The following is a 22759-nucleotide window of genomic DNA, read 5'->3' on the forward strand; positions in this document are numbered from 1 at the left end:
CGAGGAGGTGACCGCACTGCTGTTGCCATGGTCTCTACTGGGCGTTCCGGTTGCCTTGGCGACGGATCTCTCCTCTCCTGGCTAGGGTTTCAGAGACTTCAGTCAATCCCTTCCCCCAACCGCCCTGGATCCCCAACCCCTCCCCACCCCACCCTTCCCCTTTCCCTTACCCTTCCCCTTCCCCTTCCCCATTCTTCCCCAGATCTAGCCAGAGCTCCTTAGCGAAGTTCTGCAGGTCTCCTCCCCAAGTCATAGACTTGCAGGCAAGGCCTCTACGACTCAGCGCCTGCAGCCTGGGCTCAGCCAAAACTGAGAGCCTTCCCTCCTTCGGGCTAGCACTTCCCCCTTCCATCCTCAGATGAGCTCCTGACCCAAGGACTTGTAGCAGCCAAGCCAAAGCCCACAGGTACATCTCTCTCCAACAGCCCCTCCCAGAAACCCCCATCCCATTTCCTCCTAACACCCTCTGTCCCTCCGCTACCGCCAGTCCAGCCCCTCCCATTCTCTTACTCTCCCTTCCACCACGTCTTTCTATCCAGTTCCCTCCTCTCCTCCCATCTTCTGGTTCTCCACCCTCATATTTCTTTTTCCTCTTGCTGAACCTCTGGTTATCTTCCTCTCCACCATTCTACCTCTCCCCCTACTTTCCTTCCCAAATTTCCTTTTGGAAAGTCTGGTGAGTTTGAGACGTGATATATCTCATTATCTCTGATGCGTGGGGCAAAGTAGGGAATGGAGAAAGTTAACGCTGGAATCCTCAGGCTGTGTTGCAAATGATGACAGGCCTCGAATATCAGGCCAAGATATTTGGACTTAATCCTTTAGGTTGAGTCACTGAATGTTTTTAAGCAGGGAAATGCTAGTGTTAAGTTTGCATTTTAGAAAGATCTCAGTTGGGTTATTCTTTTTTTTAGATATCTTTCAGGGTAAATTAGGCACAGCACAGCATCCTGAGTTTACCCCAACACAACACCAACCCATTCACATTGTCATTGTTGTTTAACCTGTCTCTCTCCTAGATTTTCAACAGAGTCCAGTGCTTAGCACGGTGCCTGAGTAAAAGTGTAAGTTACATAAATGAATGGATGAGTGGATTTATATGCAGGGGATGGGAGGTATTAAACAGTCCAGGCAGAAGACGATGAGGACTTGAGCAAAATTGGGAACAAGGGAGAGGATAGAATGGATTCTGGGAATATTTAGAAGACTACAGTTCTTGGTACCTGTTTGAAGATGAGGGCTGAAGAAAAAGCAGGAGACTAGGATAATTCCCAGAGTTCAGTTTCAATGCCCTCTGGGGCATCCAGTTAGAGATGTCCAGCAGGCAGCTGGATATGAGCATAAAGTACAGGGGTCTAAAGAGGTCTGGGCTGGAACTATGGATTTAGGAATCATCAGCATACTGCTGGAAGTAGTTGAATCCTTGAACATGAATGACATCATCAGGGGAGAATACATATGTGGTCCCTAGACCAAACCAGATTGTGGACAGGGGCCTGCCTTATGCATCATGGCATCCTCCTGCATCCTCTGGAGCCAACACTCATGTAACTCTTCCCCAGTTTGACTTAGTAGTCCCAGTCCATGGAGCTCCACAGCCTGTCCTTCAAGCTGTGATATATGGACTGAGATATGGACTGGCCAAGTTGCTATGTTCAGGCTCCCTCCTGGTCTTCTGCTACCATCTACTGATGGGATTCTGACTGCTTCAGCCTTTCCGGCTTTAAGTTCCAGCTCTCTTACAAACCATAGCAGCATGCCACATGGAGTCTTGCACATGAGTGACCATCCTGGCACTTTACTCTGAGACCCAGAGCTTATCTTGCTTCCCTCTTGTATCTCAGGTGCAATGAGCACTTTATTTTAATTCCACAACCCACTATGAACCCTGGACTCTGTTGCAGACCCTCCAATTCCAACCTAATAAAGTCTGTACCCTATTCTACCACCAGATGGAAGCAGACAAGGTTACAGAAGAGCTTTATACCACCATGGATGCAGAGGAGCACCCCTCTTCAAAGAACCCCTCTACTGAGGACTTGCAGGAGCCCCCTATCTCTGAAGATCCCTTGGAGTCTTCCAACTCTGAGACCCCTTTAGAACCCCATATCACCAAGTCCCCTTTGGTGCCACCCACTTCAAAGACCCCTTTAGAGACCCACACCTCTGAGACCCTTTTAGAGGCCCACACCTCTGAAACCATTTTAGAATACTCCATCTCTGAGACCCCTCCAAAGACCCCCATTTATGAGGCCCCAGTGGAGTCTCATATCTCTAAAGGCCCAGAGAAACGCCTTTCTTCTAATCCCTCATCAGAAGACCATGTCTCTGCATCTTCCTCTAAAGATGATGCCCTGAGGGAAGACCTCTACACTGAGTCTTCCTTCAATGAGATCCCAAGGGCAAGGAAGTCCACCCTGGAGGTCCCTGAACCTGTGATCCTTAAAAAGCACTCCCTTTCAGGCCGTTCAGCCCAAGTCCACAAGGACACATCTGTAGGGCAGAAGGAAGAAGCAGAAGAGGACAAGGAAGGGGTGGTTGCCATTGATAGCACTGCTCACACACCCCAGCCTGGACACCAGCTGGACAAGAAGAAGAGGAAGAAAGCAGCTAGCCGTAATTGCTCCTGCCCTTTCCCCTGTTCTCATCATTGCCCTTCTCCTGCCCTAGAAAGAGGCTTATTCTTTGACATGGCCCCTTCTCTTAGTTTTAGGGCCTCCTAACTTTCCCCTGAATACTCAGTCCCTCCCTCCCTCCCTAGGTTACACAGTCCACCCAGTAGTCCCTGCTAAGCAGGCAGAGCTGGTGGAAGTGGCTAAGGCGATGCACAGAGACCAGTTTGGTGCTCAGGTGGATCATCTTTTCCAATGGGAGAAGCATGCAGCCCTGAGTGCCATCCAGACAGGTGAGTCCAGGCAGTTTTGCAGAGGCCTGTGACAGGCCTATGGCCATCCTCCACCTCCAACCCAACAGAATCTGGGAACCTACCCATTCAATGGATAGCTGCCCCTTGTAGAAACAGCAATGCCACCTATCCAGAATGCCAGGGTGGATGCAGGCAGAAATAGGAACAGTGGGATATTAATATAAAGCCCAGGTAGAGACAGATGTTTAACCCAAAGTTGTTAAAAACAGAAGGGTCACAGGCCAGCTCCAGCTCTAGGACCCTGATAGCCTGTACAAAAAAGACTCTAAGGCAGAGATGGCCCAGGACCCTGGACAGTCTCCAGGAGACTTGTTGCTATGACATGGCAAAAGACCTTGGTCCCCTTGGTAGAACTCTATTACAAGTCTGTCACTCATGCATGCCAGGCCCATGATCCCTGGGTACCCAAAAGCTTTAGGTCTTCTCACCAGAAAGGAGAGCGATGTCTTCTAGCCCTGCTAATTCCTGCCTCAGCCCACAAGTACTCTTGACAGTCCTGTTCATGGCATGCTGTGCATATATATGCCTCTATGTCAAAGGTGTACAGATGAACTGTGTAAACACAGGCCATCTTGTCTCTGACCATGTGTACCTGTGATACCAAACTTCATATCTATAGCGATTATCTTCAGAAAGAGGGCCACCCCGACCTGCTATGAGGATACTGAGGTTTCTAAAATGAGTTCAATAGATGTCTGTCACTGCATTTATGTTGGTCTTTCATACTTCCTTTTCTCCATGATGAGAAAAGAGCTAAACTACATCAGCCTAAGATATAAAAACGAGTTAATTATATCTTTATCCCTCCTCCATGTAATTTACTTTCCCTATTCCCATACAGGGACCCTCTCTCCTCCATCCCTGGCCAAGAAAATCATAGTGATCACATTTGTTTCTCATTCTCAATTCAGGCATTGAGATGGCTTTGTTTGCTTATTTTAGCATCTTTTGTCACTCTTATTCTTCTTGCAAAGGCAGGGTCTGTTCAATTCTCTCATTCTCAGAACCTATCTACTCCTCATTCTTGAATGCCACTGCATTCCTTATTCTTCTCAACAAATTTCTTGTTTGCCTGTTTAAACAGGCAGTTTTATACAGAAATTCAAGTGTTGTTCAATCCTGAAAAAAGATACTTGGGGTTCCCTTCTAGTATTGCAGATCTTGAGTCCCTGGAGAGTAGGGACTCCATGACAGTATATGTCATGTCTACAGAAATATCAAGTATAAACATAAGCTCCAGGAATTGACAGAATACCAACTGAGATGTTTCAACAAATGGATGCAGCACTGGAAATGCTCACTCATCTATGTCAAGAAATTTGGAGGACAGCTACCTGGCCAATCAACTAGAAGAGATCCATATTTGTGCCCATTCCAAAGAAAGGTGATCCAACAGAATGCAGACATTATCGAACAATATCATTAATATCACACACAAGTAAAATTTTGCTGAAGATCATCCAAAAGTGGTTGCAGCAGTACATCAGCAGGGAACTGCCAGAAATTCAAGCTGGATTCAGAAGAGGATGTGGAATGAGGGATATCATTGCTGATGTCAGATAGATCTTGGCTAAAAGCAGAGAATACCAGAAAGATGTTTGCCTGTGTTTTACTGACTATGCAAAGGCATTCGACTGTGTCAGTCATAACAAATTATGGATAACATTGCAAAGAATGGGAATTCCAGAACACTTAATTGTGCTCATGAGGAACCTGCACATGGACCAAGAGGCAATTGTTCAAACATAACAAGGGGATACTGCGTGGTTTAAAGTCAGGAAAGATGTGCGTCAGGGTTGTATCCTTTCACCATACTTATTCAGTCTGTATGTTGAGGAAATAGTCTGAGAAGCTGGACTACGTGAAGAAGAATGCAGCATCAGGATTGGAGGAAGACTTACTAACAACTTTCGATATGCAGATGATACAGCCTTGCTTGCTGAAAGTGAAGAGGACTTGAAGCACTTACTGATGAAGATCAAAGACCACAGCCTTCAGTATGGATTATGCCTCAATATAAAGAAAACAAAAATCCTCACAACTAGACCAATAAGCAACATCATGATAAACGGAGAAAAGACTGAAGTTGTCAAGGATTTCATTTTATTTGAAAACACAGTCACACCCATGGAAGCAGCAGTCAAGAAATCAAATGATGCATTGCATTGGAAAATCTGCTACGAAAGATCTCTTTTAAGTGTTAAAAAGCAAAAATGTCCCTTTAAGGACTAAGGTGTGCCCAACCCAAGCCATGGTATTTTCAGTCCCCTCATATGCATATGGAAGCTGGACAATGAATAAGGAGGACCAAAGAAGAATTGATGCCTTTGAACTGTGGTGTTGGTGAAGAATATTGAATATACCATGGACTGCCACAAGAACGAACAAATCTGTCCTGGAAGAAGTATAGCCAGAATGCTCCTTAGAAGCAAGGATGGCAAGACTTCATCTCATATACTTTGGACATGTTATCAGGAAGGACCAGTCCCTGGAGAAAGACATCATGCTTGGTAAAGTAGAGGGTCAGCAAAAAAGAGGAAGACCCTCAACAACATGTCAGACACAGTGGCTGCAGCAATGGGCTCAAGCATAACAACGATTGTGCGGATGGCGCAGGACTGGGCAGTGTTTCATTCTGTCGTACTTAGGGTCGCTATGAGTCAGAACCAACTGGACGGCACCTAACAACAACAAACATAAGTTCATAAGTTTTCTTTTAATTCGTTCAAGAAACATTTATTGAGCACCAACTATGTTCCAGGCATTAAGCTGGCTGTGGAAGTGGTAGGGGGAGGGTTGAAAAAACAAAATCCCTCAAATAATTTACATTCTAATGAGTAATAATAAAAGGACAACTACAATTATTCTAATATGACAGAGGTCAGCCAGAGTGCTGCACAAGCAAAGAAAAGTGCCACCTAATCTTGGGGGCTTCAGGAATAAGCCTGGGAAGAGGTGACTTCCGGCTGAAATCTGTAAGCCAAGTACCCAAGAGGTGGTTAGGTGAAGAGTGGGTAAGGTGAGAGATAACAGGGCAAGGCACCAGTAGGAAACTGTAGGCAATACAGCATGCCTAGTGCATAGAGTGTTGCGGGGGGTGGGGGGAGTAGTGGCGGGGGGAAGGTGTGGGCAGCTCAGCTCTGAAAGGGCAGAATTGTGCAGGCATTTCTGTGCCAAGCTTAAGAGTTGGGATACATCCTGAGGGTAACTGGGAGTCACTACAAGATTTTAAACAGGGCAATAACATGAACTCATTTGTGCTTCTGAAAGATCACTCTGGCAGTAGGGTAGATGAGAAAGATAAGACCAGAGACAGGAAGACTATTGTGAGACACTGGTAATGATCCCAGTAAAAAGTGAACGGTTAGAGGTGGAGAGAAGTGGACAGACTCAAGAAATGCTATGAAGGTAATCTGTAGGATGAGAGAGAAATGCCTAGAATGATACCTAGGATTTTGGCTTCAGTAACTGATTGGATGATAGTGCCATTAACTGAATGCCTAAAACAGAGTAGATGTTTGATAAGTATTTGTTGGATGAATGAAGGACAAGGGACAAGGCCAGGTTTGAAGGGATAACACATCTGAAGTGCCTGTGGAGCATGCTGGGGAAGAGTCTAGTAGACAGTTGGCTATGTAGGTCTGAAACTCAGAGGTCTGGGCTGGACACATCATGTAATGTTGTATGGAGACGTTCTAAGAGCAAAGAGATGTTATCAGGCAAATGTAATCATGGGATCATCATATGGACTGTGTTTTACAGTCAAAATCGTGTCCCAGATACTGTCTCCTTCCCCTGCCAGTCTTCATCTACTCATAACCGGAAAGGGATGTGAAATCAAGGCAGAAAGCTGAGGGCACCACTCTGGAATCTACTAACAGATGTCAACTGTCCCATTTTGAGCACACTGCCACCTTTAATAGTCTGAGGAGTAGTTCCCACTCTCCCTATTCAAACTCTATTCAAACTCCAGTCTTTATCTGAATGTTGTTTCACATCAATGTTTGGACTTGATTCCCCCAGGCCCTCAGGCCAGGCCTTGATCTATAGGCACTGACTCTTGTTCATCTCTGTACCTCACTTGCTCATCTAGTATGTCCTGCTACTCTGGACAGAATTGAGAATTCCTCTGGTGGAATCCTGGCCCCCGCCCACATCCATTGTGACTCTGCTATACCCTGCCCTCTTAGTAGAGTCTCCCTGGTGTAACGGAGCACTGGCACTACGGGCTTTCAGCAGTACCAAGACAAACAGCAAAGTCAAAAGCCACGTCTGGACAGGCTTTAGATCCTGAGAGGCCATGGGTAAGACAAGAAAGCCTAGTCTGCCAGTTCGGCACAGAATTATGGATTGTGGCCCTGGCCAGAGTCAAAGACCAGACGACATTAACTCTCTCACCCTCCTCTCTACTTCAGGATTATGCTTCCAAAGATTTCTGAAATACTAGGTCTCTCTCCCCTCCTGAAGGAATTGCTTCTGCTCATTCACTGGTTCAGTAAATGCAGTCTTTGTTCTCTGAGCCCCTATTTTGTGCCAGGCCCTGTGCTAGGTAGGACTAAAGATAAAAGATGAGAAGATAGACCTTTCCTCTGAGGAACTCACAGACTAATGGGAATATAAGTGAACAGATCATTATATTGCATCGTACTGTGTGATAGGAATAGCACAAGGAGCTATGGAAGGCAAAAGGAAGGGCCCTAGACAGACAGAGGAAGTCAGGGACAACTTTCTGGTGGAGGTGACATTTCAGTTGAGACTTTAAGTGGGAATAAGAGTCCTATGGCTGGACATATCACTCCATGGGGACTCATACAGAATTCCTGGCTAGAAGTTGGGGTACTCTCAGGTCTCATGGAGGATGAGAAAATCTTCCTCCCACATTTATGCAGCATCACACTTGCTTGTGATGTGATTGGCCACGAAGCCAGGCAGTTCAGATCCCACTGCTGAATAGTTCTCAAGGGTTTTGGCCTTTTGCTGTTACCTGCTCTCAGGGATATTTCTTGGCCTTGCTGTCCTTTCCAGCCTCCTTTCTCAGCTTCATGAGCTTATATTTTTGGTTTTCACTACCCATGACTTCTGGCTTACCTCTTTCTCCTGACCCTTGGAGAACCATAGGCAGCCCTTCTCAACTTCATTTAAAAAAAGAAAAAGAAAAAAAATCTGTTGGCCATTGAGTCAATTCCGACTTATAATGACCCTACAGGACAGGGTAGAACTGCCCCATAGGGTTTCCAAGGAGCAGCTGGTGGATTTGAACTGCTGACCTTTTGGTTAGCAGCTGAGAGGGTACTATTTCAGTACCACCAGGAACACAGACAGGAAGTATGAATGTACCAACCTGCAGAAGGGAAGGGAAGCCCTCTTCCTACCTCCTGGCACCAGAGCTGCCCAACCTTTTCCTCCTTTTCCAGTCCCTTCAATAACCATACTTCTTAAGAGCCAGTCCCTATCACCTACTCTACACATGGTCAAACATCTCTCCTTTTCCTCACCTTAGACACCCACAGAAACAAATCAAAGTTGGCCTCTGATGTGGGGCGGGGAGGAGATGGGATCCACACAGACAGTCACAGAGAACTCAAGTGAGATTAATATTGATCTTCAAACAAAATTTCATTTATAATCTTCCAGCACTGAAATTGAAGACTTGCTTCAGCCTCTGACAGGCTGACAAAGATGGAGCAGATCCTGGGGTGGGAAGGGAACTGAAGACACTTGTGGGGCGATGAGAAAACCTTGAGGAAAAAAGCCTAAAGGGGTAGAGGTGAGGACTCCTGGGTGGAGATGAATCCACCTTGGGGGAGAGGTGAGCCACCCCCTCCCCCCCACAAGGGGATAGGTGAGAACACATTGCGGGGAGGTTAGTATATTTTTCCTTCTCATACTCCCTTATCACTCAATTCTTCCACACTCAGGTCTCTACATTGGCTGGCGCTGCCCCCATTACCTCTGGGACTGTTTCCGGATTGGGGATGAGTCCAAGTGCTTTTGTGGACACTTGTTGAAGGAGCACCAGATCAACTCAGGTAGAAGAGAATTGACCAGGCCCTGTTGGGTGTGGAGGGATAACTGTACTCTGTCATATCTGGGGATATATGTGAGAGAAAGTGTGTATATATGTAAGTGTGAGGGAAGGAATTGGTATGGAAAAGCAGGATAGCCAGACCCTATCAGGTGCTGGTCCAATCCTACCACCCATCTCCATTCCCATAGATATATCTGTGCCCTGCGGTGTGAGTCAGTGCCGCTGCCTCATGTTCTGCTTTATCCCATCACGCCCAGAGGAGGTGGGTGAGTTCTGGCTCACTAGACGGGCCACCTTCGACCCCAAGGCCTGGAGGGCCCAATGTCGCTGCAAACACAGCCATGAAGATCACACAGCCACTGGGTCCCATCCCTGCAGGCACTATGGTACCTTCTAAGGCAAAGGGAGTGTAAGGGGAAGGCATGGGTGGGGATAGAAATGCACATGGTTTGAGGATGGGGAGCTCTAGGAGAGATACGGGCTTGTGGTTGGTGGAGAGGGATGAGAATGTAGTCAGCCCATGGGGAAGCACCTATTCCCTATATTCTTCTTGGGTGTCCTCTTGTTGCAGGCTGTTGCTGCAACTGCTTTGAGTCTAATTTCCTCTGTGCGGCCTGTGACCGGCGCTGGGAAGAACATGAGACTTTCTTTGAGACCAAGGAGACACGGAGACGAGGAGGGAGGCCTCACGGTGAGGGGCAACCTGGGACAGGGGACCATTCCAAGGTCTGTAGTCTGCAAGACAGAAAGGCACTGGCACCCTCAACCATTCCCTCCAGAACTACCTCACACACCCCCATTTCCCCATACCCCATTTCTGCACTGGTTTACGCCCCCAGGAGCAGACTATGTGCCATTTGCAGAGATGCCTGCTCTTCGGAAAGCCATCCTCCGCAACTCTGACTTCAAGGCCCTAGAGCCACAGGGGCCCTCTGGCCATTCCAGCTCCCACCCTGGCCCCCCTGGGCCCCCTGGCCCACATAGCCCCCAGTCTGGCCCCACATCTGACCCCCATACCTGACCGTTTCACCTCTGCTCTTCCCTCCTCCAAGGACAGATACTGTCAACACCTGGCACAGGACTTTGTGAGCCTGGTTCAGGTCAGCAATAAAGGGGAAGCCACTGGAATCTGACCTGGCTCTGTATGTGGCAGCTAGAGCCCAGCCCAGGGACAGACACCCTGGGACAGACACCTATTGGGGCAGAAGAGAGCACCAAGCAGGAGAGAGGCTGGGTCCAGCCATCTGCCTCCATCGCAACCACATTCAAGCTGCTGGCTCTGACATCAGGAGAGAGTGGTTTCAGGGAAGCCAAGGGAGGAGGGAGTTTCAAGGATAGAGCCGTCAGTGATGTCAGATGCACCTGAGGGATCCAGTGAGATAAAGACAGAAAAGTGCCCATTGGATTTTGCAATTAAAAGGTCTTTGAGGTCTTCAGAGGCCATAGTTTCGGTGGTGCAGTAGAGGCAGAAACTAAACAGCAGTGAGTCTGGAAGCATCTCTTCAAGAAGTCTGGATGAGAAGAGCAGGAGAGAAGTCAGACAATGTCTGAAGGAAGATGTGAGGTCAAAGAAGCATTTTTTTTTTTTAGGAAGGAAAAGACTTTATAGACTGAAGGGAAGGGGCCAGTAGAGAAAAAGACCTTGAAGGATGCAGAAGAGAGGGGAGAGATGCCTGATGAAATGAGATCCCAGAGATGGAGGGAGGGGATGCGGTCAAGGCATAGGTGAAGGAATTCACTCTGGACAGGAAAAACACTACTTCCTAAGAGCAAGAGGAAGAAAGAAAGGATAGGAGCTTCACTGAGCTTCAGGGAGCAGGATGTTGTGGAAACTCTTTGTGATGGCTTCTATATCCCATGAGAACAGAAGACAAGGTCAATTGCTGGTGGGGAAGGAGAGGGACAAGAGTGGGGAGTAGGAAGCAAGAAGAGAGAGGTAAAGGTTTGGAAAGGTTAATGTGCAGAATAGTGGACAAACCTGATCAGTGGGTGGCTGAGGATTAAGCTATGGTTGGAAGCAGGAATCTAGTTAGAGGAGCAGAGAAGCAAAATGTTTAGATAATGAGTGGTGGTGGGAGGGTGTCAGGGATGATCAGGAAAATAAGGCAATAAAAGGCAGCATGAGATGAGGAGGGAGCTGACCATGCAGGCAGGGAAAGAAATGAAGCCAGGTAATAACTGGCAGATTGAAAAAAGGAGCAGTCAAGGGAATGAGGTCCAGTTGATAGTGGGAGAGATGGAAGTACAGAAGACAGTGGTCAGTCTGCAAAGCATTGAAGCGTTCAGATGGGAGCAGCTACAGGTGATGAGAAAAGCTTGGCATAGAGAAGACTGTGACCCAGGGACCGAGGTTAGTGAACATAGGAGAGTGAGTAGGAAGTCCATAGACGACTCTTATGAGGAATATGAGATTCTGACACTAATGGGCTCCATGACCCTAGCCAAGTCACTTTCCCTCTCTGAGCCTCAGTTTTCAGATCTGTAGAACAGGAATAATCTTTTTGCCACCTGCTCTCTATGAGAACCTAAAGAAACAACCAATTTCAAATGCTTTGTACTCACCTACACCTCCTGGCTGGTTTCCTACCTCTTCCTACATCTCAGCTCCTTTTATCTTCTGCCTTTTTCCATGCCAGCTCTAGGGGGTCCTGCTGTCCCAGAGATACCATAGAAAACTCTGGTGTTTGGGACACAGAGAAAAGGCCAGTCTACATTTCCTTATATTTAGGGAGGCCTTCTATCCTTCCAAGGGAATAACTACAGCCTGGACTTCTAGGACCCCTGGGAGAAGTCACAGGGTCAAATATCTGCCCTTCAGGGAGAAAGGACTTTCTAACAATAATATAGCTATACAAAAAGAGATTGTACTATCTCCAGAAGCAAAAAGCTAATCACTGGTCACATGCAGTTAACCAAAAAAAAAAAACTTTTATCGTCAAGTCAATTCCAACTCATAGCAACTCTATAGGACAGAGTAGAACTGCCCCATAGGGTTTCCAAGGAGTGGCTGGTGGATTCAAGCTGCTGACCTTTTGGTGAGCAGCCGAGCTCTCTACCACTACGCCACCAGGGCTCCTATATGCACTTAGAACTATGATAATTCACCTACAACAAATTCAACTAATAATCAACAGTAGAGGAATGGTTACTATGATAAATTCATTCAAGGAAATATTATGTAGCCATTATAAAGTATATTTACACAGACAAAGTAGAAATATGGAAAATTGATTATAACTGGGGAATAAATATAATATGCAATACATGTGTATTGTATATTATGAAAGGAAAAACATCAAACGTTAATTATTCATTCAACAAATAATGATTGTGCACCTACATGGGTCAGGCCACTAAAGATACAGCCGTGAGCTGTCCTGTGTTCAACGTCAGAGTTAAATTTATGTGGTGTCTGAGTATATTAGCATTTTGTGACCTCGTTTATGTCAAAAATATATATTCCAGAAGAGGGAAATATGCTTCTGACCTATGTCCATGATGCATTTCACTGAAAATTCCAGGCACTGAGCTATTATCAGAACTTTTCTGATTAGGAAAGAACATTAGATATAGTCTTTTGCTTATTAATAGTGAGGCAAAGATAGAACACCCCCGCCCATTGAAAAAAAATGCAAAATGCGTTACTGAGAACATGAAATTAAGGCATAATTGCCCTTAGACCAAGCAAACAACAACAAAACGCGGTACCATCGAGTCTGACTCATAGTGACCCTATAGGACAGGGTAGAACTGCCCCATAGGGTTTCCAAGGAGCGCCTAGGTGGATTCGAACTACCGAGCTTTTGGTCAGCAGCTGTAGCTTTATAACCACTATGCCACCAGTGTTTCCTTAGACTAACCCCTAAGTTAAAATTCTTGAAAGCTCAAAAGGTTGAAACTGCCCTTGTGTAAAAATGGTGGGTATTTGACAAGTACAACTTCAGACGCCGAACCCACGCGTAGAAGGGAAAAAAGACACCGTCCCAGTTCACCTTGAGCCCAGTCCGTCCCGTGTCCTCCACCCGCCTTCCACCTCCCGGGACTCCTAGCGCCTCGGCTCCAGGGGTTCGCGGAGGTTTCCTGGAGCCAATAAGCGCTTTAGTACCCTCAGAACCCCTCCTCTTGGCCAAGGCGGTGAAAGAATCTAAACCATTTTAGCGCCTTGTGCAGCAGGTGACAGGGCCACGCCCCCTTTCCTCCAGTCCACCAGTAGCGGCCAGAAGTGAGGAGGATGAGCCAATAACGTAAAAGCCTCACCTACTCACCGTGTAGGATAGGGGAGCCTCAAACTAGGCAGAACAAAGTATCATGTCCAATTGGGAGGAAACCCCACCTCTGGGTCTCTTAATCCTTCCAGTGGAGTGAACCTAGTTAGGGAATCCAATGGAAAAAGAACTTTCTCCCTGACTACTGGAAAAATCACTCTCGGTTTGGCAGAACCCGCCAATGGGATGAAAGATTCCGTCTCTAAAGAAGCGGCGGAGCCAATGGAGTGAATAGTGCCACCCTCACGGCGGCACGTAAGGCCTAGGAGCACGACCCAATGGGATGACAGGGCTGCTCCCGACCGCTGGCGGAACCAATGGCTACTCCTCACCCGCTCCCCCGAGAGGCCCGACGCAGTCTGTGGCGTCGAGCCCCACCTCGAACCAGTGTGGAGTGCTGGTCTGAGTGAAAAGTTCCGGCGGCGGCTGAGGGGAAGATGGCGGCGGCCGGTGTGCTAGCCGCCGGGCTGCGCATGGCGCGCAGGGCGGTCGCGGCCGCGGGGCCGCGGGGGACGCAGGTGAGAAGTGGCCGTAGGAGCGGGGAGGGTGTCCCGCGGGCTCTGGCGCTTTCCAGGGCCGGGCTCCCGAAGGCATGCACAGCTCTGCGACCTCGCGTGGCGGGAGCCCGAACGCAAGGCTGTGGCCTCTGCCTCTACCGAAGGGCAGGCTCTGCGGTTGTGCGATAAAGTCAGACTGAAGGTCGCGGCACCTTCTCTGCGGGTGACGCGAACTGGAGATGACCGACGCCCTGCACAGACCCGAGATCAGGACAAGGTCACTGCAGCGGCTGCTGCAGTATCCTCCGGCTTGGAGCTTGCTGACCGGGTGCCTGCTCTGGACAGCCTCCCTGATGCCCCCTGCAGGAAATGAGCTTCCCGTTCTCGGAGCCAGCCTTCTGCTGCCTTCAGGCCCCGGGCCTTCTAATGAGCACTAGTGTGAAGCCTTCGTCTTCCCCAGCGACTTGCCAGAGCGACTCGAGTGTCAAAGAAGTCTAATTCCTCCTGTACCCTGCCCCCTTCCCCCAAGTGACTCATGAATTCAGTCTCTTCTGAGCGCTGGGCACCTGGGACTTTCTACCCCCGATTCCCTGCGGTTGAGGGAGCTGAGTTCACTTAGCTGACCTTTTCCCTTCACTAAAGAGAAGGATGGGAGTTGCAATCCACAGTAAGAGGTCAGACATAGCACCCAGACGAGGGATCAACTAGTGACAAACAGGACAGTTGCATTAAAATCTGAATAAAATAGGTGACAAGGCTTAAAGATCAGAAAGCAAGTAATGGAAATAAGTAGAAACTTATTAACAAGGTGAGAGTAAATGGAAAGAGCTCCAAGTGGACGTAAGAGATGATGCAAACCACCCTTGATTTTATGTTCAAAGAGAAGGGATTTATCAGTGGTAAAATAGTAACTGGAACCTGAGCCTCTAGATTCTCATTATGGATCCTTTTCTCCTGACAGTGTTAGATCCCCTAGACAAGTTAGGAGCAGGAATCAGTCGCACTGCTGAATCCTTCATTGTAATATTGCTTATTACCTAACTAGGCCCAGCACCATCTGGCCCTATGCTCTGTTGCTGATGCTGTGAAATTCAGGAACTTTTCGCTTGGGTGGGAATCACTAATAGGTTCTTAGAAGAGTGAAGTTAATGACTATCAGAGCTCAGCTTCTGCTGTCCCTAACTGAGTACATGGGAGAGACATTTCCAAATCCCTCTTTGGGTGTGTCTGACCAACCCTCAGGTCCGAGGACGTGCAGGTGTGACTGATGGGAATGAAGTGGCCAAGGCCCAGCAGGCAGCTCCTGGGGGAGCAACCCCAACCATCTTCTCCCGGATCCTGGACAGAAGCCTCCCAGCGGACATTATATATGAGGACCAGCAGGTGGGATGCCCTTAGGACCCATCCCCCCAGGAATTTCATAGGTAATGCCACAAAGATATAATCCTGCCTGTTGAAGTAACATGGTGGCCTCTGGCCTGTCACTGCTTATGACAAGTCCTTTCTCCAACCTCCAGTGTCTTGTGTTCCGTGATGTGGCCCCTCAGGCTCCTGTGCACTTCCTGGTCATTCCTAAGAAGCCCATTCCTCGGATTAGCCAGGCTGAAGAGGAGGATCAGCAGGTGGGAAGAACAGGGCCAGGGTTTGGCTGGGGGTGGGGGAGTACTGGACCAATTAGAGGCTTTGTTCCTCGTGAATGAAATCACCTGACTCCCTCCCCTCTCCCTGTAGCTTCTAGGACACCTCCTTCTTGTGGCCAAGAAGATGGCAAAGGCTGAAGGCCTGGCAGATGGATACCGGCTTGGTGAGTTACTTTTGGCCCTTGAGCCCCTAACCTATGAATTCTCATACCCACCTCTTAATATAATCTTCAGTTTTTAACATTCTAACCCCAAGCTCCATTTCAGTGATCAATGATGGGAAGCTGGGCGCACAATCTGTGTATCACCTGCACATTCATGTACTTGGGGGCCGACAGCTCCTGTGGCCTCCAGGTTGAACCAACCAACCGACTGACCAAGGACCCCAGGCCTGGATGCTTGGATGGGGAAGGGCAAAAAGGACCCTGTGATGCCAATAAACCTCTCCTACAACTTTGGATCCGTGTCTTAAATATATGAAGATTTATACCATAAGGGGGAAAAAAAAATCCATGGGTATGATCCCCCTTTCTGTAGTCTGAGAAACACTGAGGAGGCCCATCCTGTGATTAAAGGAGTGGTTGCCTGCAGCTCTGAGTCCTCATGACTAGTGAAGCACTCTGGGCGAGGCTTCTAGAAAAGTAGTAGGAATGAGGCTTGCTCAATCCTGGCCCTTATTCAGAGGCCAAGCCAGATTCTAAGGTGGGGGTGGGGAGTGGAGGGAAGGTGGTCAGTGTGAAGGGCTTCTACCTTTTATTGGAGAAGCAGCCGCAGAGAAACCTGTTACCCTTTAACTATTCCATATGTCTCACTGTTTTGCATTTAAACTGTCATCTCGTGTATTTTCATCCATAATTTTTTTTTAAAAGACTCCTCCCACTTTTGAGAATGAACTAAGGGGAAGCTATTGTTGCCTCTCCACAAACACACCAGGTAGGCCTTTGCCTTTGATGCCACAGTTCGCGGCTTGTCTCCAACATCCTCCCATAAAGAACCACCCTTAGAAAGCCGCAAAGAATCATGGTTGGGCGTGAAGAGCAAGGCCGTGGGTCAGCGGAACCTTAAAAGCGGGGTTGAGGGGGAATAGAGTCGGGAGGGGAAAGCGGACGTCCCCTAACTACGTGAGGTTTAAAACTTCCGCCCCGCAGAGGATTTGCCTTCACACCCACCCAGCTCCGGTTCTGCGCAGTCTCCGGGAATTACTTGCCGTCTCCATGGCAACCCGATAGCTGGTGCCTGAGGATGGAGTATAACGCGTGTACAGAGGGATCGGAGTCGTGGTGAGAATTGCAGCTGTGGTTGCAGGCGTAAGGGATCAAGAAAGGTCTCCTGACTTCCTCGGCTGTGCTCTTGAGAACTTGGACGACTTCGTTCTCTTTCAGGTCTTTAGACGTACAGCGCAGCTCCGAAGCACTAGGGTCCTCTTCGGAAACGCTTCCTTCTTCAGAAGGCGTTACTCGGTCCGCCCTGGCAGCCGCAACCGCAGCAGCTGCTTCGGCTGCTTCAGCTGCATCAGCTGCTGCAGCCACTGCAGCCGCCTCTATTGCCAAAGCAGCTGCATTATCTACAAAGATCACAGGGCCCTACTCTCAGCCCATTCTTCTCACCGATCCCTCCTCTGACCTCAGTTTTCTTGGGTATCCCTATGCTGGATCCAGTTTTACCCACAAAATAGGCCATGGGAGTCTTGGCTTTGAGCCCACTTATGTTTCCTGTGTTGCTCAGGATCCCGGTACTACAACTGACAGCTGTCCCTCTTACCATCCTCGTGGCTCTAGCTCTGGTCCTGTTCCTGACTCTAGCTCTAGTACTCGCTGGGACTCTGGCCCTGGCCATGGCTCTGGTCAAGGCTCAGGCTCTGGCTTTGGCTGTGGCTCTGGCCCTGGCCGTGGCTCTGGTCAAGGCTCTGGCCGTGGTCCAGGCGCTGGCCCTGGTCCAAGCACTGCCCCTGGCCCTAAGCTCAGAAACCCTAGAGCAGATCCGGTCCCTACTTCCACCTCCTGGAGTCAGCAGTGCTACCTGGAGCCTCAGAAACAGCCATCCTGGGAATTTTTGCAAGTCCCAGAACCTGGTGCCCGAGGGCTATGGAAACCCTCAAAGGTTGAAGGGAAATCTAACCTAAGGGAAATCTCTGAAACATTGCCACGGGGCCAGTGTCTCCTCTACAACTGGGAGGAGGAGGTATTAAGGTTTTGGCCTACCCCCTTTTCTTAAGGGCTACCCTCAGTTTCCTGGGGGAGAGAGTAGTTCATGTTGAGGGTGGGTACCAGAAGGGGCATCATGGTCATTCAACTCGGGGCCCACAGAGAGCTACCAACCACCTGGATCGAGTCCCAAGCACGCAGGATGGCTGTGAGAGTTTCTTCTTCCGACACGGACACCGAGGACTGCGGACCCTGCAGCTACAGTCCCCCATGCCCTCCAGCACCACCCAAAAAGACTCTCACCAGCCCCCAGCAAACCTCTATCCATCACTTCGAGGTGTGAAGCATGAGAGACAGGCCAAAATGAGTCCATTAATCAGAAAAAAAGGAGAGGAAGGAAATCTCAGTGGGACTGTGGATGGTCCAATGGGTACAGGGAAAAAAAAAAAAAAAACATAAGATTTTCATTCCTTTATCACAAATGTATTTCTTCTGGACCTGCTTCTTAACCAGACTTCCCCATTCTTTCCACCCCTTCCCCTCCCACAGGGAAGCGGGAAGCCATGTTGGAGATGCTCCTGCACCACCAGATCTGGTAAGAGGCTGGGGGAAGATGGAAGGGAAGGGGAGGACAAAAACTGGGAGAGAGTGGCCTTGACTTCCCCCAGGGCTGTACAGTAAGGAGGTGCAGGCAGAGCAGGAACCCACAAGGAAGCTCTTTGAGACTCAGTCTGTGACACACCATGACTACCGAATGGAGCTGGTGCAGTCAGGGCCTCCTGCCCCCACCAAGGTGAGAACCCATCCCACCCGACATGCACAGCTGGACTCTGACAGGCTGTGGGAAAGCAGCGGGCCCAGAGGATGAGAGAAGCGACTGTAGGCTAAGAGTTACTCAGTGTCTTTCCCTCACAGCCCCACGACTACCGTCGGGAGCAGCCTGAAACCTTCTGGCTACAGAGGGCACCACAGCTACCGGTGTGTGACAGTGACTAGGTGTTGGGGAAGGGAGAGAAAAAGGAGGGGCTGTTCTATTCTGACTTGGGGGCAGGAGATCTGTCCTCATTCTGGCACTCCTCCAGGGTGTCAGTAATATCAAGACACTGGACACACCATTCCGGAGAAACTGCAGCTTCACAACACCAGTGCCCTTGTCCCTGGGGCAGCCTTTGCCCTATGAACCTGAGAATTACCCCCACCAATTGGGAGAAATGTCTTCCCTTGCCTGCCAGGGGGAGGGCAGTGTGGTAGAGAGGGGTTAACTACTCCTGCCTAAGAATCGGGAAGGGGTTATGTGTGGAATGTGGAATCTTTTTCTGCCTGTAATGGAGAGGTGGGGAGGAAGTTAATTCTATCTGTATTTGATGAGGGCAGGTTACATAAAAGATTCTCCTTCATCCTGAGACTGTTAATTCAGTGATTCTGTGAGTTACTATGTTCATACCCCATAACCTCCTTTCCTTGGGGTTGCCCCTACCCCAGACTATGACACCATGACTTTTTTTGTTTTATATTTGACCAAAATATTCTGGTTTAGATACAGATATTTACAGAATGTTTTGAGGGGGGCCAGGCAGAGAGGGGCAGTTATATGTACAAGGCTGAGCTGCAAAGGGCAATAACCTCCACACTAAGGAACGGTTTTTGTGCTTGATGGTTTCCATCCCATGACATTGTCCATTTTTGATGTATGGAGAGATGATAGCCATTGCCAACCCAGGTACCAGCAACAGGAGACTGTCTGACTTGGGATGAAGTAGGGTTTACAGGAGTCCAGCAGGTCCTTTCCTCTCTCCTAGGAGCCAATAAGTTCGCATCTTTCCCTTTCCCTGGAAGCGGGAAGGTGAAGATAATTCAGATTCTTCTATATTAGTCTCTTTATCTCTCTCTCTTCCCCCATGATCCCATAATTATTTTCATCCTCCCTTTCCATTACCCCCTCCCTATGGCCTGCCATCACCTTCATCTCCACATCCCCCCGAAGCTCTAGCTGGAAGCATCCTAGCTCATCCAGGGCATCCTTGGTGGTAGAGGAGACATGGATCTTCAGGGCTGGGGTGGGGAAGGGTGGTGGAGAGAAGAGTCAAAGAAGAGGCAACAGAAAAACTGGCAGTATTGGAGAGAGCTTTACCCAACCAACCAGCCCTCAGGAGGCTCTCAGTCTCCCCAGTGCACATTTACTAGAACTAAAATATCATCAAGGACAGCAGCACTTAGGAACTGCGCTCTCTCAGGCTAAGAAATTTGGAGGAATATGAAAAGGAGATGAGAGCAAGAGAGACTGAGGCTGAGACGGGGACTGGGCTAATGTCTCACCTTGACCGTTGGACTCCATTCGGGAAGCAGTGTTCACCGTGTCTCCAAAAAGACAATAGCGGGGCATCTTCAGGCCAACAACCCCAGCACAGACTGGCCCTATGAGGAAGAACAGGTTGGGAAAGCCTGGACAGGGTGGAGATGAGGGCTGGAGTGAGAAACAGCCTTACCAGTATGGACCCCTATGCGTAGCCTCAGTTGGTCATGGGGCCGGTGGCGGATGCGGAAGGAAGAAACTGCATCCAGTAATGCTAGGGCCATACGAGCAATTTCCGGGGCATGACGTTGACCATTTCGGCCTGGGAGGCCAGATACTACCATGTAGGCATCTCCAATTGTCTCCACCTGGTTGAAAGGAGGATTAAAAGGTCACCTCTATCTGTATCAGTGGGTCTGGGGAAGAGTAGAGGGACACAGCTGGATACCACTGTGCGTCATCCTGACAGCCTGGGAGCCAGAACATTGACTAGAAAATAAGTGCCATGGTCCTGAGAGTCTGGGGGAAGGAGGGAATCAAGGGAATCTTTAAATCTTTCCTCCCCACTCCAGTACCTGGTGAATATTTGGTAAACGTTTGCTGAATGAATGGACACCCTGTCTGCAACAGAACATGGACAAATAGGCTCTGCTGTCGGGAAATAGGAAGCAAGAAAACTGGGCTAAACTGAAGAGCTCAGAGGGCTGGTGAGAAGGTAAAGCAGGCCACTTAAATGGGCCTCAGACAGTCCAGCATTCAAAGGGTAAGAAAGCAGACACTTGATTTTATTAATTGTACTGTAGTTACACAAGAGAAAGTCCTTGTTTTTAGGAAATACACACTAAAGTATTTAGGGATAAAGATACGTCTGAAACTTACTCTCAAATGGTTCAGAAAATAATTATATAGACTATTTTAAAAAGCAAATGGGGGAAATATAAATAATTGGTGAATCTGGGTAAAGGATTTATGAGAGTTCTTTGTTACCGTAATAACAGATGGTAGAGTAAGTCCAAAGGGAAGAGACAGGAATAGGTATATATTATCTGCCATGTGCCAAACATGTTAGGTGCTTTCCATTCAACAAATATCTTACTCCCATTGTATAGATAAAACAACGGAGGCTCAGGGAGATTCTATTACTTGCCTGAGGCCACACAGTTAGTGACAAGGACAGTATTCAAATCCAGATCATTTTTGCTCCAAAGTACAATAAAGTCCATCCTCTGCCATCTCAATGACTTCAACAAAAAGCTTTATAACAATATTTTTTATAGCCTGTCCGTCACCCCAATAAATCTTTCTGTACCCACATCCTGTATGATTCTTTCATGTCTGGAGGGAATTGGAGAGAAATGATGGATAGGTTGTATTTATATCCAGGCAAAGAAGTAGCAGATAGGGGCTAAATCTTGAGTAGTGATGCTTCTCATCAGGGAAGCCTAAGGTTCACAAGAAATTAGACTGGAGTGCCCATTATAGTGCCAGAGCCACATTTGTCTACAAAGAATAGTAGATGCTTAGAGACCCAGAAAGGGAAAGTCCATGGGGGTGCAGGGAGTCTAAGCTTTAAAGGGATCTCAGTAGAAAGGTAGCCCCAGATCTCACCTTGTAGACGTCAAAGTTGTCAATTATGGCATCAAAGCAGGTATACAGGTCATTAAGAAGTGTCACCACCTGACAGACATGGGAAAGCATAGGCCCTGAGACTTGCACCAACTTTCTAAGAATTCTTAACCCACAAGCTATTAACAAGATGTGGGAACTCCAGAACAAGCTAATCTTCCCTATTATTAAAGATCCCTATGTCCCAGTGAAGCTTCCCCCCAGGTCCCTATCCCGCTTACTACCTCTCACCCATGGCTCTCACCTGCATAGGGGTGCTCTCTGCTGACAAGGCCGTGAAGCCGACGATGTCACTGAAGTAGATGGTGACACTGTCAAAGGCCTCAGCCTGTACAGTCTCTCCCCGTTTTAACTGCTCTGCCACTGAACTAGGAAGCAAGGGAGCAGTTTGCGCCTAACTCAGAGAAAGAGGGTAGAAGGAGGAAAGAGAGAAAAGGGGTGCATGGCTGTAGCAGGGATGAGTTCTAACATGAGAGCTGAGCTTGGTGGAGAAGGAAGATGGCTGGGAAGACATTACAGTCTAGGGCAAGGTTAGGTGCACAAGTGGTGAGGGGTTGGGAAGGGATCCCTGGGGATGGGGCTAAGTGCCTCAAGTTGGGATTGTTTTACATACACTTGCTGGAGCAAGGGCATGGTAGAGCAGTGCCCTAAGGAGGAGAGATCGTAAGCCAGAAAGAAGGCAGCACAGCTCATTTGGAGGCAGAATGATAGCACATAGCCTATAGCCAGAACGGCTCACTCTGGTAAGATGTAACAAAGCAGGGTCTTAAGTGATGGAAAGTGAGTTCCCAGAAGCTTGATGCAGAACCCAACAGCAGAATCCCAAAGGAAAACTTGGGAAGGGGAGCAAAAGTCTCACTGGGGTAGAATTTGGTAGAGCAGAGCCTCAGCTTTGCGTTTCTCCTCCAGGTAGGCCTGTGTGCGTTCCTCCACCAGCTTCTCCAGGTTATTGGCATACTGCTCCATGCGCAGCAGGAGGTTGTCCAATATGCTGGTGCCACCCTCCCTGAGGGGAAGCCAGGATGTGGTGCCTACTCCAAGATTCCCAGGACTCCATCTTCAACCCACTCTCTGGACCCTCCAGCCCCACTTCATCCTCCAAGACCAATGAGGCTTCTATCCCTGGGGAGCTCCTGCCCCTTAGTGCCCTCTCACTTGTTAAAGCGGCGAATGAAGCCCTTAATCTGTCCAAAGTCTGGCCGCTCAGCTGGGTCCTGGGCCCAACATCGCTCCATCAGCAAAACTAGCTCTTCATTCAGTTGGGTCCGGTCAATGCTCGGCCGGAAAAATGGCCGCTGACCATTTCGGACCTTCTGGACAATCTCTGAGGGTGATAAAGT

General features: G+C 48.5%; 4 protein-coding genes across 6 annotated transcripts in view; 3 read left to right on the forward strand and 1 right to left on the reverse strand.

The window, feature by feature from the left end:
- The first annotated feature begins 1878 nt into the window (after nt 1–1878).
- Nucleotides 1879–9975, forward strand: FAM221B (family with sequence similarity 221 member B). The gene is made up of 6 exons (XM_004372378.2): nt 1879–2589; nt 2765–2905; nt 8845–8955; nt 9143–9340; nt 9526–9645; nt 9794–9975. Exons 1-6 carry the CDS (start codon nt 1953–1955, stop codon nt 9973–9975), a joined length of 1389 nt encoding a protein of 462 aa, XP_004372435.1. The 5' UTR covers nt 1879–1952.
- Nucleotides 9976–13570: 3595 nt separating this feature from the next.
- HINT2 (histidine triad nucleotide binding protein 2) lies at nt 13571–15805 on the forward strand. Its single transcript, XM_004372282.2, has 5 exons — nt 13571–13737; nt 14959–15099; nt 15234–15338; nt 15448–15520; nt 15624–15805. Exons 1-5 carry the CDS (start codon nt 13657–13659, stop codon nt 15713–15715), a joined length of 492 nt encoding a protein of 163 aa, XP_004372339.1. The 5' UTR covers nt 13571–13656; the 3' UTR covers nt 15716–15805.
- Nucleotides 15806–16376: 571 nt separating this feature from the next.
- Nucleotides 16377–18778, forward strand: SPAG8 (sperm associated antigen 8). The gene is made up of 7 exons (XM_023727335.1): nt 16377–16405; nt 16712–17537; nt 17663–17837; nt 18050–18095; nt 18179–18293; nt 18416–18478; nt 18583–18778. Exons 1-7 carry the CDS (start codon nt 16377–16379, stop codon nt 18760–18762), a joined length of 1434 nt encoding a protein of 477 aa, XP_023583103.1. The 3' UTR covers nt 18763–18778.
- Nucleotides 18779–18805: 27 nt separating this feature from the next.
- The window catches only part of NPR2 (natriuretic peptide receptor 2), a 51933-nt gene continuing 47979 nt past the window's right edge, over nt 18806–22759 (reverse strand). For 2 of the 3 annotated variants that reach the window (XM_023727523.1, XM_004372283.1), the window contains exons 15-22: nt 22575–22743; nt 22279–22425; nt 21664–21787; nt 21402–21470; nt 19987–20161; nt 19817–19915; nt 19461–19552; nt 18987–19329 (exon numbers count right to left, since the gene is read on the reverse strand). In XM_023727523.1, coding sequence (XP_023583291.1) covers nt 19264–19329; nt 19461–19552; nt 19817–19915; nt 19987–20161; nt 21402–21470; nt 21664–21787; nt 22279–22425; nt 22575–22743 — 941 coding nt within the window. In that variant the 3' untranslated portion in view covers nt 18987–19263. Of the gene's footprint in view, nt 19330–19460; nt 19553–19816; nt 19916–19986; nt 20162–21401; nt 21471–21663; nt 21788–22278; nt 22426–22574; nt 22744–22759 lie in introns of all 3 variants that reach the window. The other variant, XM_023727522.1, reaches the window with a different exon arrangement.

The sequence above is a fragment of the Trichechus manatus genome, unplaced genomic scaffold (genome assembly GCF_000243295.1).
Source record: "Trichechus manatus latirostris isolate Lorelei unplaced genomic scaffold, TriManLat1.0 scaffold00016, whole genome shotgun sequence".
Taxonomy (NCBI): domain Eukaryota; kingdom Metazoa; phylum Chordata; class Mammalia; order Sirenia; family Trichechidae; genus Trichechus; species Trichechus manatus.